The sequence below is a fragment of the Hakea prostrata genome, chromosome 2 (assembly GCF_041222555.1).
Source record: "Hakea prostrata isolate BN-2017 chromosome 2, UWA_Hpros_2, whole genome shotgun sequence".
In the NCBI taxonomy this organism is placed as follows: domain Eukaryota; kingdom Viridiplantae; phylum Streptophyta; class Magnoliopsida; order Proteales; family Proteaceae; genus Hakea; species Hakea prostrata.
In genome coordinates, this window is record NC_142601.1 from 26936031 (window position 1) to 26955033 (window position 19003).

Here is a 19003-nt window from a genome sequence, read left to right on the forward strand (position 1 = left end):
TTACATCAGATAATGCATAAATGGAAATCCTAAAGTACAGTTTATCTAGGTGATCTCCTCGGATCTTTGAAAGCTCAGAAGTCCTCTGCTAGCTGAGTCATCTGATGCGCTATCCTATCCTGTTGTGACTCCATCCTCTCATACATCTGCTCCTGTCTGATCTCCATCCTCGTCAGCATGGAAGTCATCGATCTCATCTATGCACTGAGATCTGAAGTCTCCGGAACTGCATGAGACGGACCACCTTTCTCGAAGTGTGATGGAGGAAACTCGTGATGCCCCGACTCAGCCTTGTGCATCTCTGTATCATCTCCTGCCTAATCATCACTATCAGGACCGACAGCCTCTCCTCCATCCTCTGACTCCTCCTCCTCCTCTGTCTCCTCATCCTCCTCACCTATCGGGACCAGGAGATCTCACCGTCTGTTTCAGCTTCATCTGTCCGATAGTCCTAGTCCCGATCGTGTACCTCGATGAACCAACATCCACTGGTGTATCCTCGAAACTCACTCCAAAGTGCTTGAAGATCAAGGTCAGTAGCCTCCCATAGCAAAGGTTCCGCATGCTAGGCCGCAGAACCAGATCCAGCATGACCTACTGAATGATGTAGGAAAGGTCTATCTCGAAGCCCATGTAGATGTGGTAGATGACCAAGGCCTCCATCACTGTGACTCGATGGTGATGTCCGGCCTTCGGCATAATGTTTCGGCCGACAATGCGACCGATAATCCGTGCCGAATCTGTCATCCGCCCGCTGTTCCATGGAGTGTGGCATCGGCGATCATCCCATAATATAGAGCATATCTCGTGCAGCTCGTACGTCATCAAGTAGCTGTCTATCTCTGCCCCCGCAGGTATCCACACGCACTACCGTGGGTAGTAAGGAACCCGTAAGATCTCAGCCAATGATCTCGTGGAGAAGCAGATCTGTGTCTGAAGGACCCTGCTCCTAAGGACTAGCCGAAGAGGATGTCTTGGACCTTTAGACTCCTCTGTAGATGTAAAGTTGCTAAAGAACAACCTCACTAGCTCTGGATATACCGAAAAATCATCGGTAAAGAGATGCGTCCACTACATAGTGTCAAATCTCTGCCGAATCCTGAAAACCCTGAGCTGACGAAGGTGAAGTAGACGTCCCAGCTCGATCCTGCAGTAACTGAAGTAGGCCTAGTACAAGAACTCGGCCTGTGGAGTATCGAATCTGTTTGGCCGCCGAACCTCCTGTCTAGGCTCTGAAGGAACCTGACCTCTACCCCTGAGTGCCCCTACTATACGACCTTGTCCTCACCCTCCTCTCGGCATAGTGTATGTCTATGGAAAACAAAAGACATTGATTGTTAGTGCTATTTCAAGATTTCAACCAAAAGGGTATTTTCGTAATTTTTTGGAAAATTTCAAATTTGGGGAAAATTTGATTTGAAGATACTAACATGTGCACAATACTTGGAATTGCATGACCATGAAGTTTATTTGAAGAAAATTGACCGAAAACTTGGTTAAAAGTGGAAAATTCAGCAAGAAGAATTTGGGGATTTTTACAAACTAGGTCAAAATTGGATTTTTGAAAAGTCGGAATTGGTTAAATCAAACTATATGAACATATCTACAATATCATCTTGAGCATGTAGCATTTAATTTCGTGCAAAAACTCCAAGCGGTTTGTGAGAAAACGAAATTTTTCTAAAGTAAACGATTTCGGTACGAAAACGTGGTGAAAGTGCTAGAATGTGTTAGAACTTGTTGTCTATACATGTTATTGTGTTTAAAACCTAGGGAATATGTTTCTAAGTATTCCTAAGCATGATTTCTAACATTGGATACAAGCAAAACATGGATTTTGTTGAAATGCAAGCATGAGAAGATGAAAATGAAAGAAGGAATGAGAGATTTACCTTGTATGTGATGAATGTGTGATGTTGTGTTGTTGTTGAAGCACCAAAACACCTCAAGAACACTTGAATGAACATTTGAAGACTTTCCCCAAAGCTCTCTCACGTTTGGAAGATGATAAAATGAAGTTGGAATGAGGAAATGAGGCTTAAAATGCGAATTTTCGTATTCTGTGAGCATTGGTCGACTCATTGGTCGACTGGGCCAGTCGACCAATCAATCGACCAATGGACATACAGACCTCATTTTCTGCTGAATTTTTGGAAAATGTGATTTTTGTCTTATGGATTATTGTTGGATGACTAAATGGATGTATTTAAGCATGATTTAAATTTTCAAATCATTTGGACTTGTGGATTATGTTGAAACTTTGAAATTCGGTGTTTTTTATGTTTTCAGTTTTTGCAGAATGGTTACTCTGAGAAGTGGACGGGGTGGATCCAATAGCAATGGTGGTCATGATGAGATACCTCATGGAAGTGGTGAGATACCTAGTGGTGGTCATGATCAGCAGACCAACAATGACAATCAGGGTACCCATGACATATCCGGTGCCCCGAATGTTGGAAACTTTCGTGATATTGCCAATATTATGGGCAATATGATGCAGCAGCAAGCAGCCTAGTTTAACAAGATGCTGACGGGTTTCATGACTTTGCACAATGAGACTCGTACTGGTGCTAATGTGAATCCTCATGCCGCAGTTTCGAATGCGGGAGGTTTAGCTGGAACTCCTCATACTCGTTTGATGGACGAGTTTCTTGAAACTGCAAGTGCCCACTTTCACTGGAGTTACCAAGGACCCCTTGTTTCCTAACAAGTGGCTTCGTGAGTTGGAGAAGGCTTTTCGACATTTGCAATGTTCTGAAGCCCAAAAGATTCTATTTGCTGAGCAGAAGTTGGAACATGAAGCCGACGCTTGGTGGACCTCCACTCGGCCTGTTTTGGAGGGTTTGCATGCGGGTGTTGTAACTTGGGAGTTGTTCAAGGAAGCTTTTTGCATGAATTATTTCCTGAGGCGGTGAAAGATGCGAAGGAAGCTGAGTTTATGGTTCTTACACAAGGATCTTTGTCTGTGTTGGAGTACAAACAGAAGTTTGAGGAGCTTCATTTCTTTGCTCCTGATTCTCTGAAGCTTGACCTTGCCAAGGCCAAGAAGTTCTTTAAAGGATTGCGCCCTGCCATTAAAGCTTACCTCACTGTCCAGCCTATAGTGAGCTATGCCCAAGTGGTGCAGAACTCGAAGAAGTTGGAAGAAACTGAGAAGGAGAATGCAAGTGTGCAAAGGCCCTGGTAGCCTAGGAACCCTGGATTATTGTTTGTCATACCTAGGGCTTGTCTAGTGGTGTTTGGCTAGGATGTTCCTATTATATCAGATCCGATTCGGAAGGGTATTGAGACCGAGTAACCCGTGGTAGCAATGTGAGTTTGTGGGTGCTCAAGACTGGTAACCAACCCGTGAGAGGACATGGATCACATTGTGGGGGCCATTCATTGGTAGGGTTGCAAGTAATAGACTTGGGCTCATGGGCGCTCAAGATCGGTGTGCAATCCGTGAGAGGACATGAGAGTTTCCTGTTTAGTATTTGTGGATGACCAATAGGGTTGATGAGTTCGTAGTCCGAGTTGGTTGTAGCCATAGGATATGCTGACTCTAGTGAGAAGGATACCGGAAAGGATCCCGAGAGAAGAGGAATGGAAGTATCTGGACTCGACTTGATATAACCAAGTTGATGACTTGCATTTGGCTAGGTTTTAGCTTGACATGCGCCAATACTTAGACCAATGGTGATGTGAGAGAGCGGTGACCTAAGCCCCAGCCAAGGAATGTTCAAGAGGGATGCAAGACCCAATTACCACTGGAGAACCCAAGATATCGAAACGGTTGAGGGAGAGTGATTTGAGACCTATCCAAAGAAGTATGGTGCTATGACTTAAGGCATGTCTGGCAATAGAGACCAACATATATAGATAGATTCATACATGCATTGTCTGTTTCATATCATATTGCATCTGCTATGTTCGGCTATCACGTTATTTGTGTTGTTATGGAATAACTTGCCTTGCTGAGTTCTTTTGAACTCACTTATTTTCGCAAATATCTTTGTTAAACTATCCTGCAGTTACTGACGACTATGACGGCCAGTAATGAAGCACAAGCCGATGATACATACTACTCCCAAGCTGGTGGCTACAACGACTACGAAAGTGAAGAACTCATGGGTGACGACGTATTGTGTCAGGATTAGTCGTACTCGTGTGCTTGTTACGCGCAACCTGGATTCTGAGACTTATACCTTTAGAAGTTGTATTTATAAGTTAGAAGAGACCTTAGTTTAGTTTGATTACTTCTTTTCTTTTCCTTTCATTTGGGAATCGATTGTAATCTTTCCTTTTTAGTTTCGAGCTACATTATGTTGTGTTAGGTGGAGTGATTTTTCATGACACTCAACATTTGATTATTATATTGGTATCATTCTTTCCACACTCTGATTATATTGTTTGTCTCTTGAATCTTATCTTGATCTCTCTGAGTATTGTGGTATAACATTGATTTAGTCTTGTTCTTGATTATGTTATTGTAAATGTGGGAGATTGGTTTCCTTGATACTTGATCTTCGGGGCTATGGATTACACACTCGGGTATGCCAGGTAGGGTACTGGCTTGGTGGATGTGACACTAATTGTTTGGCCTCTAAACTACTAGAGAATGTGAGAAGAACCCTAGAGACTCCTCCTCAAGCCAAGGAAGATCCCCAAGCATTCCACCAAGTTTATTCTTTGATTTCTCTCATTCAAGGTTAGTAATCTATCTCCTACTGCTGTAATCTCTTCTCTCTACTATTGTTTCTTTATTTCTTGATTATGAGGAAGGTATTTCACTACTGTGACCCAACCTCTAATCTCTTTTCTCTTAGAGTGAATGAGGATTCACTCTATGCTTCCCTTGAAGCCATATGGTGATTCTCCTTCTTTTTAAGTTAGTTTTGATAGCATGATCTATTCCTACTATAGTTTCCTATCCTAATCAGTGTTAGACTTGTTTCTCATTAGTTTTCTATTACTCATTTACTATCTTCTATCTCTTTGAATGAATCCCCATTCATTCTAGCCTTTCCGTGATGATCCGTGGTTTTAGCCTAAAAAGGGTTTTGTTAGAATTCTATTCTATTGACCTTATTAGATGTTTAAACCTTCATAGATAGTCTTAATATGTTTCTATGGAACTTCCCTTCAAGTTTCGGAGTAATCAGACTTCAAACGAAGAAGTTATGACCAATTTAGTGTATTATGTCCATATTGTATCTGCTTGGTCGATCCCATCAACCAAGGACCATCGACCAAAGGGTTGCTAACAGCAGATTCTCCCCTGTTTTGTTTCCTTTTCAACTCTGATCTTTTGGAATTACTTCTTATAGTCTATACATATTTTCTCAAGCATGTTTAGGGGATTTTGGAATTGTCCTCTAATCTCTTACTTGAAGATTATAATTTCGGAATACGAGGTGAGTATTTAACTCACAATTTGCATATTTACATACCTTGTTTTGATATGATTCAGATGCATGAGTTAGCTATTGATATTTTACTTTCTTAGCATTATATTACTTCTGTAACTACAATAGCATGTTCATTTTGAGATTTACATATTAGAATTGATTATTAAGTAATGTGAATGTGATATGAAATGTGAAGTGAATATGAATGTGAATGTGATCTGTATGGAATCATGATATGATGTGAATGCCTAGGTTGTAGTTGTGGAATAAGGAATGCCCTTTTGGCGTTTCTGTCTTTGGACACCAGTGGAAGTGGTATGGGATGCTTTCCTATGGTGCCCCTTGGCGCTTTCCCTGACTACTGGTTGACATACCTAGGGCATGTCTAGAAGTGTTTGGCTAGGAAACCCTTGTCATATCTAACCCCATGAGAAGGAGAATTGAGACCAAGTGACTCGTGGCAGCATCGGGGATTTGTGGGCGCTCAAGACCGGTAACCAACCCCTGAGAGGACATGAATCACATTGTGGGGGCCATTCATTGGTAGGGTTGCATGTGGTAGACTTGGGCTCATGGGCGCTAGAGATTGCGGGAAGCATGAGAGGACAGGAGAGCTTCCTGTTTACTATGGTGGATGACCAATAGGGTTAAGAGTCTACGTAGCCGGGAAGGAGACGGTTACTTTAATGGGAAAGGTATTGGAAAGGATCGCAGGAAGCGAGGAATGGACGTATCTAACCCTAAGTAGATGTGGCTCAGTAGATGACTTGCATTGGGCTAAGATTAACCTTGTACACGCGCCAATACTTAGACCAATGGTGATGTGAAAGAGTGGTGACCTAAACCCTAGCCAAGGTATGTCCGAGAAGGTTTTAGGACCCAATTACCAAACGGAGAACCCAAGATGTCAGGAAGGATGAAGGAGAGGGATTTGAGACCTACCCAGAGGAGCATGGTGCTATGACTTAAAGTGTGTTTGCCAATAGAGACCAGCATACATATATAGAGTTAGAAGCATACTTGCATTTATTGTTTCATATCATTGCATTTATGTTTGCCTTAGAATGTGTGTGGAAATGTTTATTGTGATTGGATACTTGCTAAGTTCTATTTGAGCTTACCCTTCGGGGGACATGTTTTTAGATTGTATTGCAGGTACCAATGACTTTGAGAACGAAGACTATGAAGCCACGACATGTGACCAATTCAATGCGCAAGGTACTAGCTGTTACGAAGATAACGATGAAGGTTCCTTGTGTGATTATGTTGCGTACTAGGATTAGCCCTATCTTGGAGTGGGAGCGACCGTGCTTGATTTCGAAAGTTTATGTTTATGAAGATACTCTTTATGAGTAGAGAAAGTAGTTGATAGAACCATTTTCTTTATTCTTCTAGACTTTCATTTTCAGATGTAATAGGTTTTGGCTTTGCTTTAGATTTCTGATCTACCTTCCGCTTTGTCTATGGGGTATATTTCCGCTATACTCTATAGTTTCTTTTGATTGGTATATTGTATTTCCGTATTCTGATATTCTTTGTGATCCTTCTGAGATCCTTTCTTGACTTTATGATTAAATTACTTGAATATAATGATTTGTTCTTGCTTTTGATTATATTCTTGTGCTAAGTGGATATGATCGTTCCTAAACTTGATCTTCGGGGCTGTGGATCACACACTCGGGTATTCCAAATAGGGTGTCGGCTGGGTGGATGTGACAGTTGTAGCCTTGTAAGTATTGGTAATTCATTCAATCCTAGCTCTAAGCCTTTAAGTACTAATTGTAAGATTTTTTTAAATATGCAGCCTATTTTCTAAACCTAGATATCAATACAGTGAAAATTTAGGGTTGGACACAAACCTGTTGGATGCCCTGTTACAGGTGATTTCGATGTTGGAGCCAGATTTGATGCTCCAATCATTTTGCCACAGCTAGGTGAGACATCGGGAATTTCAAACGATTAAAATTTGTATTTATTGTGTAAAGAATTTAGCTAACCAATCAATACTAATGATTGTATTATTGCAGATCAAGTTGTTTAGGCATTTGGGTCTTTTAGTGGAGATGTTACTGTACGGGGCAGAGAAACCAGTGATTCAGGTTAGATAATTAAATAGTTAGATCCTTAGATGCATAAATGCATTATTATTATTATTATTATTATTATTATTATTATTATTATTATTATTATTATTATTATTATTATTATTTATAGATAAGTTGATTTGATTATTAAAGTTATGAGTTTCTAACTTAATTTTTTTTTGATGATGCAACTGAGTGGTGGTATCTCTATGGCAACACTGCATCAAACCTTCGGAGATTGGCGATTAGGATCTTGTCTCAAACTTGCTCTGCCTCTGGATGTGAGAGGAATTGGAGTACGTTCAATATGATCCACTCCAAGAGGAGGAACCGGTTGGGAAGCCAACGCCTAAATGATTTGGTGTTTTGTCACTATAGTATGAGGTTGAAGATACAACATGTTAGGGAGCAAGTTGAGAATAGTAGGCAATACATCGATCTCGATGATATATTTGAGGTGGGCGCAAATGACCAAGATCCCTCACTCAGTGGATGTTGGACAGGGGTGAGCCGGTGTTGGACCAACCTAGAGGGAGGCCTAACCCAGAGCTAGATCGAGCTGCAGGGTTGATGTGGATGAGTTTAAGGCCTCTCTAGAGGGTTAGGCACATGCAAAGGTAGCTGTCACTGTTAATGAGGATTGGATGATGGCATGAGGCACGGAGGAGCGGCAGGATGACGATCCAGATGACACACTCTCTCCTAGTCAGATTGCGAGGGATGATGATTATGGTGGTGGTGGTGGTGGAGGCCTTGAACAGCGTTTGCATGTTCCACTACCAGAGACAAAGAGCCCCCACTCAAATACACTGGGGAGACTCATTTCACACATGCCACCCAAGATTATGATCATGGTCGTGAATATCCTGATACGAGGCCGAGCCACCATCGGAAGGGGAAGGGCCATGGGAATCAACAACAGCACATAGATGTTTATGATGATGTCACCCTCCCTCATGGATCTTACGGTTCTTACGATTACGGATCCTATGGTTCTTATGTTAATCCTTCAAATCCAGCAGGCAACTTAGTAGGAGCGATGGGGTCCCTAAGCTTGGATGAGTTTGCAAGCTCCACATTAGGTTATTGGCCTACCGGTATTTATGGTGTCCCTCCTTCACATGGACAATATGGTATGAGTATAGATATGAGTATCCCCTCTAGTACTTCGTATTCTGGGCACTCGCAGGGCAAACTTACTATGACCATGGTCTCAGGAGGCCAATGTTTATTCAGGAGTCCATAACTTCACAATCATTGGCACGACCAGCATCATCAGGCGTGCAACACCTTCCTTGGCCCTATTCTCACTTCTCTCATATGGGAGTTCTCTTGGAGGTGGAAGATGACCGCTATAAAGCTGCAATTGATGATTATTTGGAGAACTATCAGTATCGTATGAGATGGGATCAGTATGTGAGTTTGTTGGGAGATCATTGGAGTCCGGCACAACACAGTCAAATGGAGTTCGATCCACCTAGGCACAGTACTTGGAATTAAGAGTTGGAGATTTTATATGATTGGATGACTCTATATACTTGTACAATAAATTGTAGACTTTAGATGATTTGGTTTATATGAGTTTTCAGATTTCTAGTTTCGGGGCTTTCACCCGCATACAGTCGGACATGGGTCGATTAAGAACATTAGTTTAGGTGATGTTTTAGGTCAAAATAACACTCCTAATGTGTTTATTGGCCTCAAATTAAGCTTCACGTCAAATTTCAAGTCAAAATGACCCCAAATACCCTTCGAAACAAGGAGTTGATTTTTCATCGAATCCCTTCAAAAAGTCGTTGGACATGTCGACCTGTGTCACTGAATCGGCCATATCACTAGGCACTGACACTGCGACACAGGTTGTTGACATGTCAGACCTAGGCTAAAACTGAATTTGCATTTACAAAACTAACCAAAATAATAATTTTTCATCCCTTTGGACAATTTTAACCCCTAAAACTAACCAAACTAAAGAAGGAAAACTATTATTTTGGCCCAAACGAAAAAGTCACCAATTTTTCATATGCTTTGGACATTTTCATTCCCATATTGGTATAATCAAATTTAGGGGTAAAAATATTGATGAAAAACCACTATTTTTGTTAGTTTTATAAATGCAAACTTAAATTTAGCTAGTTTTGTTAAGTGAAGCTTTAAGTGGTTATTTTTGTAAAAAGAAATTTAAAAATACTTAATCATTTGATTTTCCTCATCCATTTATCTATATTTTTTTGGAAACATTTCCTCATCTATATATTTTTGGGTACAACTTTTCTTATTATTATTTTTTTTTAATACAAATGCGCTTTTTATATATAGGATAGGATAATAGGATAATAGGGATAAGGATATTTTTTCCTCATCTATTTTTAGTGACTATGGAAATGGGGGAGAATCTGGGCCATTCGATGGAGTACCGAGATCACCTCTGAGACGTAGGCCCCATATTCACTGACCAACGATCCAATTCAGCGAGTCTGGACCAGTGCGAGAACAGGACCGTCGATAGGTAACGGGACCCACTTCCAAACGTTGGCCCCGCACCATTGAAGGGTCAAACGTCTTTTAACAGATTCACAGAATCCTGTTAGTAAGTGTAAATTTGGTCAGTCTCGACATTTGCATTTTAGAGCCGGGTTTTAGTCTGAAGGGTGAAGTGTGCACTGTGCGCCCTGAAGTGGCGCTTGGCGGCGTAAGCGAACGTTGGAGCAAGAATGCCACGAACAGGAAAGCCCGGGAGAAAGCAAAAGAACCCACGACCCAAGTCTTGGGCCTACTGCGGCGGTTACGATGAAGACGAACACCAACAACCACAGACTTTCGATATTGATCGTCCTTGCTCTGACGAATCTGAAAACAGTGAAAAAGGAACTGATGATTATCAAGATCAAGAACGAGATGAAACTCTCGAGCATTCAGTCGTTGGCCCTTCGAAATTTCTCCTCTATCAACAATCCGTCCAGGTAAAATCTTGAGGATTTCAGCTTCTCACACTTCCTGGAGAATTTTTCTTTCTGTGAGTTCTGAGTAAATGAAGCGATAATGTATGCCATTTCTAATGATGATTACTTTGTGCAGTCGCCAAAGGGGGATATAAGCTATTTGCAGAAATTCTTTCTCATGTACGTCGGTGGGAGATTTCCCCTCCATCTGCAAGAGGATTTCTGCGGTACCGCTCTTCTATGGTTAGAAATTTTCTTTCATATTACTTTACTCCCGCTCCTGCATCTTCGATTCAATCCCGTTAGGTTTCTTATTCTAATTAGTGTTGCTTTATTTTATTTTGGTTGTTTCTGTTATATGAACTTCAGCATGAGAAGTGAGGGATGATTACAAGATCCAACCAAAGAACTTTTTCTTTGGGGTTTAGGGGTAAAGGGAAGAGGCAGTGCAAGTAGTTAGTGTTTCTTGATTCTTGAAGAATTTAATAGTTGTCATGAGGATTTGATTGTGGAGTCTCATGCTTATGCTTACTTTCATGAATAGGAGCCTGTTTCTTTTTTCTACTTGGTTTTAAATTAGTTGCCCTGATTGATTTAGTATATTTCCATAATTCTATTATCTCTTACCTTCTTCTGGTTTTGTTCCTTTTTGGCCTTTTGGACTTTTAATTTGGATTTTACATGCTTCAATTTCTGTCGAATATTGGCAAAATAAAAATGCAATAAGCGTTGTAATTTGAGGGATTTTTCATTTCAATTTACTTTTGGTTTAGATATACCTGTAAAATTTTGATAAATAATGGTTCCCATTTTCTATGTTTTCAGTACAGAGTGGCTTCGCACTGATCCAAGACGTACTGCTATAGGAGTGGATTTGGACCTTGAGGCCATTACCTGGTGCCTAGAAAACAATGTTAACAAAATTGGGGCTTATGGGTGCTCTAGAATGTACCTTTTTCATGGGAATGTTCTACAGCCTCTCGATGCTAGATTAGTGAAGTACATGCCCCAAGATCTCATCACAAACATTAAACTGGATGAGGGTGAAGAGTGTTCTGAGACAAAGGTAGAATTGCCCTTGCTAGTGCACCCTGATAGTTTGACAGCTGAACTCACCAAGAGAAGCTGTTCACTCTCTGCAAGGGACATCGTTTGTGCATTTAATTACAGCTGCTGTTGCCTCCATAAGCGTGCAGACCTGGTCTTGTATTTCAAGCACGTTCTTAGCACCTTGTCTCAGAGTGGTGGTATATTTGTAATGGACATTTATGGAGGCACATCATCAGAGTGCAAACTTAAGCTTGAGAGGAGATTCCCAAACTTCATTGTAAGTTTTCTCGTGATTGATCTTCTATTTGTTTTTTGGGATAATTATTGTTGCCCCCTTGTACTTTGATTTTATTACTACTTTATCCCCTATACTTTTTAAAATTGCTAAACCAACCTTTAACTTTGCCTACAATTACTAATGCCCCCTACCATTAAGCTTCGTTAGTTTACTGATGATGTGGCATGTATTTTTTTTTTCAAAATCCCAAAAATAACCCTACTATTATCTTTTTACTTATTTACTCTTTTGTCAAGTTATAATACTACCCCTAATTAACTATGGGAAAAAGTTAACTTTAAAATCACTTTTCTTTTTTAAAAAGAAACTACTAAATAAAGGAAAGATGTGATTTTTCTTCTCTAAAAAAGAAATCACCAAATAAAGGAAATATGTAATTAAATAAAACTTAAAATAGAAACTAAAATATTAAGAAATATCAAATTTAGTTCAAAGTTGGAAATTGAAATCCCCTAATATATGCTGACCATTATGCATGTTACCAAATTCCTATCAATTAGCATCTTATATGCTAATTTGTTTGTAAAATCTCCATCATTGTGATTATGAAAAATTTAAGTAGAATGTGAGAGTTTCAACAACCATAAGTATGTGGTCCCACCAAATCCAAAACTAATTCTAAAATATAAGATTTTAAGGATATAATTGACATTCAATATAGTTTCTATAAATGAGGGTAATGCCATATTTTTTACTTCATTTTAATGAAGGGTAAAATAGACATTTCATATTTGATGTTAACAGCCACATAACACTATTAGAAGTGAGGGGGGGCAATAGTAATTTCATAAAGGAGGTTTAATTAGTAGTAAAACCAAAGTATAAGGGGGCAATAGTAATCATCCCGTGTTTTTTTATTATACATGAAAGTAATGTTAATTATCATAGCATCGGTATGGTTTTGATGCTGTCATGCTTGTAGGCGACTTTCTGTTTCTGGTCATGATTGAAGATTTTATTTACTGAATAATCTTTTACAAAGCCTCTGGGAATGATCTGAAATAAACAGAAGAAGATTGAACTTCTTATGATATATACTGCTTTCAGGGTACTTCTGTATTTTCTTGGAGATTCTGTGAGACTATAATTCAGCGTCTGGTACCTACTAAATTGTATTATCACTCTATTAAAATTAATTATAGCTATATTAATTAGATTATTTTATTACTCACTGTATCCAGTGGTGTATGTTTATGTACAAAAACTTGGTTGCTACAAACCATTTAATAAAAGTGTAAATATATCTTTTGTATTGTCAATAGCGGATTGCTAAAGAAAAATGTTGACATAACATCCCTGTCTCTTTGCTGATGAACCTTATTACTCGTTTTTAAACACCTATGTAGTAAACATTTCCTCTTTTTACTTGGATTTCAATTCACTCTAGACGAACATTTCTATAAACTCACTGACGTTACTAATTTAACATCAAGCTAGTGATTGACTTCTTTTTCTAGCACCCATGTTCTGTTTGGTATATATTTTTTTTCACTTATGGGATAATCTAATGTTTCCTTGAGAAGCAAATTCCATTTTCTTTATCTTGTCTCCCCAAAGAACCCTATATAGGAAGTAAAATGGGAGTTGACTCAATTCAGTCTTAGTCAAGATGCCATGTAGGCACTTCTTTGCTTGTAGTTTTCATCGATGCTAAACTATATCAATAACTAGCATCTTTAGTGGACTACATGGTTTAGAAGGTGACTACCCATGCTCTTGGAAGGGCACCCAAGTTAAAAGGCATGCCTCCATGTGCAGTATTTATTGTACAACAATGACAATTGTATGTAATAATGCTTAAAAGCAACATAGCAGCTATATCAGTGCAAGATTATACATTATGGTAGTGATGAGAAAAGCAACATATAGTGAACATAGTTTAGGACATAATACATATTCACAATAAATAAATAAAGAAATAGGATAGAAATATTAAAAATAGGCATTAAAATTGCTAATTAAGCAATTAATTTATTTAAACTTTCAAAGAAGGTTCATGAATTGCTTTAATTGTTTTAATATTGAAGACCTTAAGGATAGAAAGTTAAAAACCATGGGAGCCTCCAAAGTTTTGGCAGAACCACCGATCGAATACGGCCTCTGGTTTTCTTTTGTTTGACTTGATGGCCGAAACCCCTGGGGTGGTTCCTGGAGAAGAATTCAGTCTCATTCACAAGTCCTAGTGTGACTTCCTCAGTAGTGCTGTCCCATGATGATGTCATCAGGAACTCAGAATTCAGAATTTAGTGAATTGTAAGTATTTACAATAAATAAATAAATAAATAAATGAAGCATTAGAATGTAATTTTTTTTGGGGTCAATTGCAGATTGTAGGGAAAAAAAAGAAAAAGAAAAAAAGAAATCCCGCTCTCTTTGCTGATGAAGGGGAACTCATTTTTGAGCTAGTCGGAAAGAACATTGCCTCCTCTCTACTTTGCATTTTAATTGATTCTAAATGAACCTTTGTGTCAAACTGACTTTACCATGCACAACAAGGTGGGCAGGTGTATGTGTATATAGCTAGGCCTTCCCTCTGGACCTCCCCTTAAAGAGTGGTAAGTCACTTTTATCAGATTAGCCTTTCTGCCCTTAGAGATAAGACTTCTTTCCCAGCAGCCGTTCCCTTAATGAGCAGTCCAGTCAGTCAAGTGAGGCAATAGAGCAGTAGCCTTCTTTCCTTTCCGTAGGTAAATAAAGTCACTGTAACAAAAATCAATCTAAATGACTCTAAAAGAAATGATAAGATAGCACTTTTGGTCAGCTTTTGGTCAATCAAAAGATCTAAACAATTAATTAGCCTTTGTGCCAACAATATGGGGTCAGCTACATGGATTCTTGACTTTCAATCAGCTTTGCTTGAGGCCATGTTAGCTACAAGGCTTGAGCTATACATATCTTTTCTCACCACTTCTCTTAAAGTTATCTTCTTGAGCTACTCCCAGACCAACTCTAATATGATCATTTGACTTTACCATGTAATGTCAACTATTTATTAGTTATTGATTTATTTTTCTAGCACCAATGTTGTGTTTGGCTTTATTTTATGTTATTATTATTATTTTTTTTCATCTTTCAGGAAATTTTAAAGTTTCTCTTTGGAAGCAAGTTCCATATTCTTTATCTTGTCTCCCCAAAGAACCCAAAATAGCGTAACTTATATCATGATAGAAGAAAACATGGAAGTTGACTCAAATCAGTATTAATCAAGACGCCATGGAGGCATTATGTTTGCTTCATAGTTTTCATCATTCTACATGAAACTTATATCTAAAATCTTTTACTGGACTGCATAGTTGTCAAGGCTACTAAGCCAACCCATGGTGTTGGAGGAGCACCTGCCTAGGCATGCGGCATATATAATACGACAATGACAAAAATGTAACTATGCTTACAAGCAACATAGAAGCCTTATCAACCCAAGATCATATGACTTTGCTAGTAATGAGAAAAAGAACAATGTAATGAACAAGGTGTAGGATGTATAAAAAAAAACTGTTAATATTTATTATTATTATTATTATTATTATTATTATTATTAATTTGGCATCAAGCAAGTAATGCTGGACTCATGAAGGCACTTTCATAGTAATGAATAGGCAACACCTTGACAACTATGGTTCACTGGAACATCTTTTTATCCACCTGTTCTTTTATTTGTCGTCTTCATTACTTCTCTAATGACATTCCTCTCTTTGTATTCACCCCAGAAAAAAAAAAAAAAATCCTCTCTTTGCTATGAACCTATTACTCATTTTTAAGTGCATAAGAAATTACATTGCCTCCTCTCTACTTGGATTTCAATGGATTCTGAATGAACTTTTCTGTAAAACACAGACTTTAGTTTTTAATGTCGAGTTTTTATTATTGATTTGTTCTTCTATCACCCATGTTGTGTTTGGTATGTTTTCATCTTACTTCCAGGTTATTTGAAGTTTCACTTAGAAAGTTCCATTTTCTTTATCTAGTCTTTCCAAAAGAACCCAAAGCAGCTAAAAACCCATCTCAAGTTAGAAAAGATATCATGGAAGCTGACTCAAAATCAGTTTTAATCATGACACCACAAGGAAATTGTCTGCTGTGGTTTTCATGGTCACTATGGCATATTAGTATTTACCATCTTCAGGAGGGCATACTTGTAATTATTCTTGCAAGCAACATTGAAGCCGTATCAATGCAAGGTGATATAATTATGCTAGTAACAAGAAAAAAAACATATATAAAACAGAGTATAGGATATAATATATATGCATTTTTATAAATAAATACATAAATATAAGCAAAGAAATAGTGTAAGTTAATTTGAACTCATGAAGTATAAAAACAACTTTATGTTTTTGCACTGAGCAAGACGTCACCTTGCACCTATGGAATACACTTTTCTGCTGATGTATACACAACACTTTGACAACTAGGGTTAACTGGAACAGCTTCTTCATCCACTTGTTCTTAGAATTTGTCATCTTCGTTACTTTGCTAAAAAAATTTAAACTATTTTGAATGTTCTTGATTGTTGGAGCTTAACTATTAGTCTCACTGTCTACAGTATGTCTGGGAGCAAGCTGAATTTGATATTATACATCGCACTACAAGAATTAGTCTTCATTTTCATCTCCAAAATCAAAAGAAGAAGCTTCGTCATGCATTCTCTTACAACTGGAGACTGTAAGTTGTTTCATTAGTTTCTGTTATTAAGGCTATTCTTTAGCAATCTAATGGGACTATTATAATCTATAAGCTGCCTCGTACCTGAGGAAGAAGAATGATACATGGAGATTTGAAACTGCTCTAGCACCATCTATCTGGTAGCTTCCTGTATAAAAAAAAAGTTGCATGGTGATCTTGAATTTTATTGTAATTGCATTAATCTTTTCTCAACAAGCATTTAGTGGTCTTCTAGGTGATCAGTTTATTGAATTGAAGACCCAAGATTGTAGGCTAGCAAGAATCTGAACTAGAGTTAATTTATGAACCAGTAACTTGGCTTAAGTTGTGAAAAAAGATCAATTTATGGACTGAACATTGACCAACGGCCACATGGGTTTACATGTTTATTTCTTGCCAAATATTCATTCCCTCTTTATTCTGAATTTTTACCTTCTACTGAAGGTTTCAAGATTCATGTCGTCCTTTTTTGTGGAACCATTTTGGATATACACCATGATAATACCTATTTTGGCAGCCCTTAACTCATTTGACTCTTTTTTATTCAACATTTAAGTTTCAGATCTGTTAGACAATTGTTCATAATCGTCGATTGAACCAAGTTGTTGAAGTAACTCATTCTTCAGGTTATCGAGTTGTGAATCTTTTGTATCCCCCCCTCCCCTTTCTTTTTACGTACATACATGCATAGACTTCAGTTTAACATTGTCTTGCCCTTTCCATTCCATGTCCTCTTAGTGGTAATGTCATGTATGTGCATGCAATGCAAAATGTTAGTACATTATGGTTACTTGTTATGTCCAGGTGGTCATTGCCTGAAATCAAGGATTGCTTGGAAGAAGCTGGATTTCAGTCGGTTCATTTTTGGATCCGCCAGATGCCAGATGCAGGGGAAATGAGAACTTCAGAGGGACTTTCTGCAGGACGAGACATTAAATATGAGGAGATGTCCACTTTTCAACAAGGAGACGCTTGGAATGCATATGTCGTTGCTGTAAAATGATGGTGGTGGTTCTCATCTGTTATTCTTAGCAAGTTAAATGAATTTTCAGGCATTAGTTACCACTTAAGGACTGTCCCTAAGGTTTCTTCATCTGAGGTCATCACTAATATCTGCAGTAGATAAATGACAGAAGTTAATCTTTTGTACAAGGTACCATTCCTATTTCTTTTTTCTTTTTCTGCCCTTGAAAAACCATTGGCTTGGTTAGGGCTGAACAGAGATTGTAAAAACCAGTATGTCCAAAAAAGTACGAGGTTCCCCTGCAGTCTGTTCCAATATGCCAAATTTTGTATCACTACCTCAGAAAATCCCTTTTGTAGCAATCAGTTAAACTTGATTTTCGTCCGGAGCATCTTGTAATCATCATATTTCTTTCATCTTGACTTCCCATCTGGTTAGCTGCCTTCTTAGGGCCACTATAAGCAGGAGCAGAACAGCTTTATGTGCAGAAGCAACAGAAATCCCTCAAACCAGGCGGCGGCGCCGGCAGGGGGTGGGGTTGGTTTTGGTGGCAACAAAGGGCATAGCGAGTGCTTGTGAAATTAAAAGTAATCACAAGCTCACGGTATCGTGTAGCTAACGTGTCGATCTCAATGAGATATGTCACTTTAGAATTAACTTCTTAGTGATAATGCGAGAGTGCAATGATTTAAATTTGTTAATCACTTAATTAAACTAAACAAACAGTCCTAATCTATGCATCTAATGCAATTGAATTGAAACGAAAAATAAATAATCAACTCATAATTAATAAAGGCAGAAAAAAATGTAAATAATAAATAAATAAAAATAAAAGGGAAGTAATCCGAGTGTCAGCTCTATATCTAGGGAAGGGGAAATATAATTATAATGACTTTGACCGTGGACCCTTTGCCGTAACTTACAGTCCACCGATCGGGGGAACGGATATTAGAGAAAAAGAAATTGCAGAAAAGAAATAATCAAAGCAATGAAAGAAAGAGAAACCTTAACTAAAGAGAGGCACAACTGTAGGCATCTCTGATCAAGGACCCAGGGGAAGGGAGAACAACAAATAAATGTTGAAAGTAAATTACAAAAAGTAAATAACAGAGTAATAAAAGGAACGGGCAACCTTAACCAAAGAGAGGCACGACTGTAGGCATCTCTGATCAAGGACCCAGGGGAAGGGAGAACAATAAATAAATGCTTAAAGTAAATCTTAAATTAAGAATATTGAGGGGTAGCTAGAAGCGGGAATGGAGGGGGGAGAGAAGATTATTGAAGAATGTTACTTACTTGCATCTTTGAACTTCAAACAAATAAAAAAAGAATTTGAACAGTAGTATTGTGATTTCATATACTCTTGTTATAATGATTTATTATTCTTGCTACTTGTATATATGATGAATCATTTCGATGTTATGATTTAACTTCTATCATGATGATGTATCAAATGTATGCGATATGATGGACTCGAGTATGTGATTGCTTAGGCATAACTTGGGATCGGGGAGTGTCCTATTGACGCTTCTGTCCTTGGGAATCGGAGGAAATAGTATGGGATGTTCTCCGAAGGTGCCTATCGACATTTTCCCAGGTTATTGGATGACATA

General features: G+C 38.4%; 1 protein-coding gene across 1 annotated transcript; it reads left to right on the forward strand.

Annotated features, from left to right (window-relative positions):
* The first annotated feature begins 10091 nt into the window (after positions 1-10091).
* Positions 10092-18455, forward strand: LOC149024158 (S-adenosyl-L-methionine-dependent methyltransferases superfamily protein). The gene is made up of 5 exons (XM_089144481.1): positions 10092-10437; positions 10553-10659; positions 11242-11743; positions 16308-16426; positions 17231-18455. Exons 1-5 carry the CDS (start codon positions 10189-10191, stop codon positions 17427-17429), a joined length of 1176 nt encoding a protein of 391 aa, XP_089000607.1. The 5' UTR covers positions 10092-10188; the 3' UTR covers positions 17430-18455.
* The last annotated feature ends 548 nt before the right edge of the window (positions 18456-19003 follow it).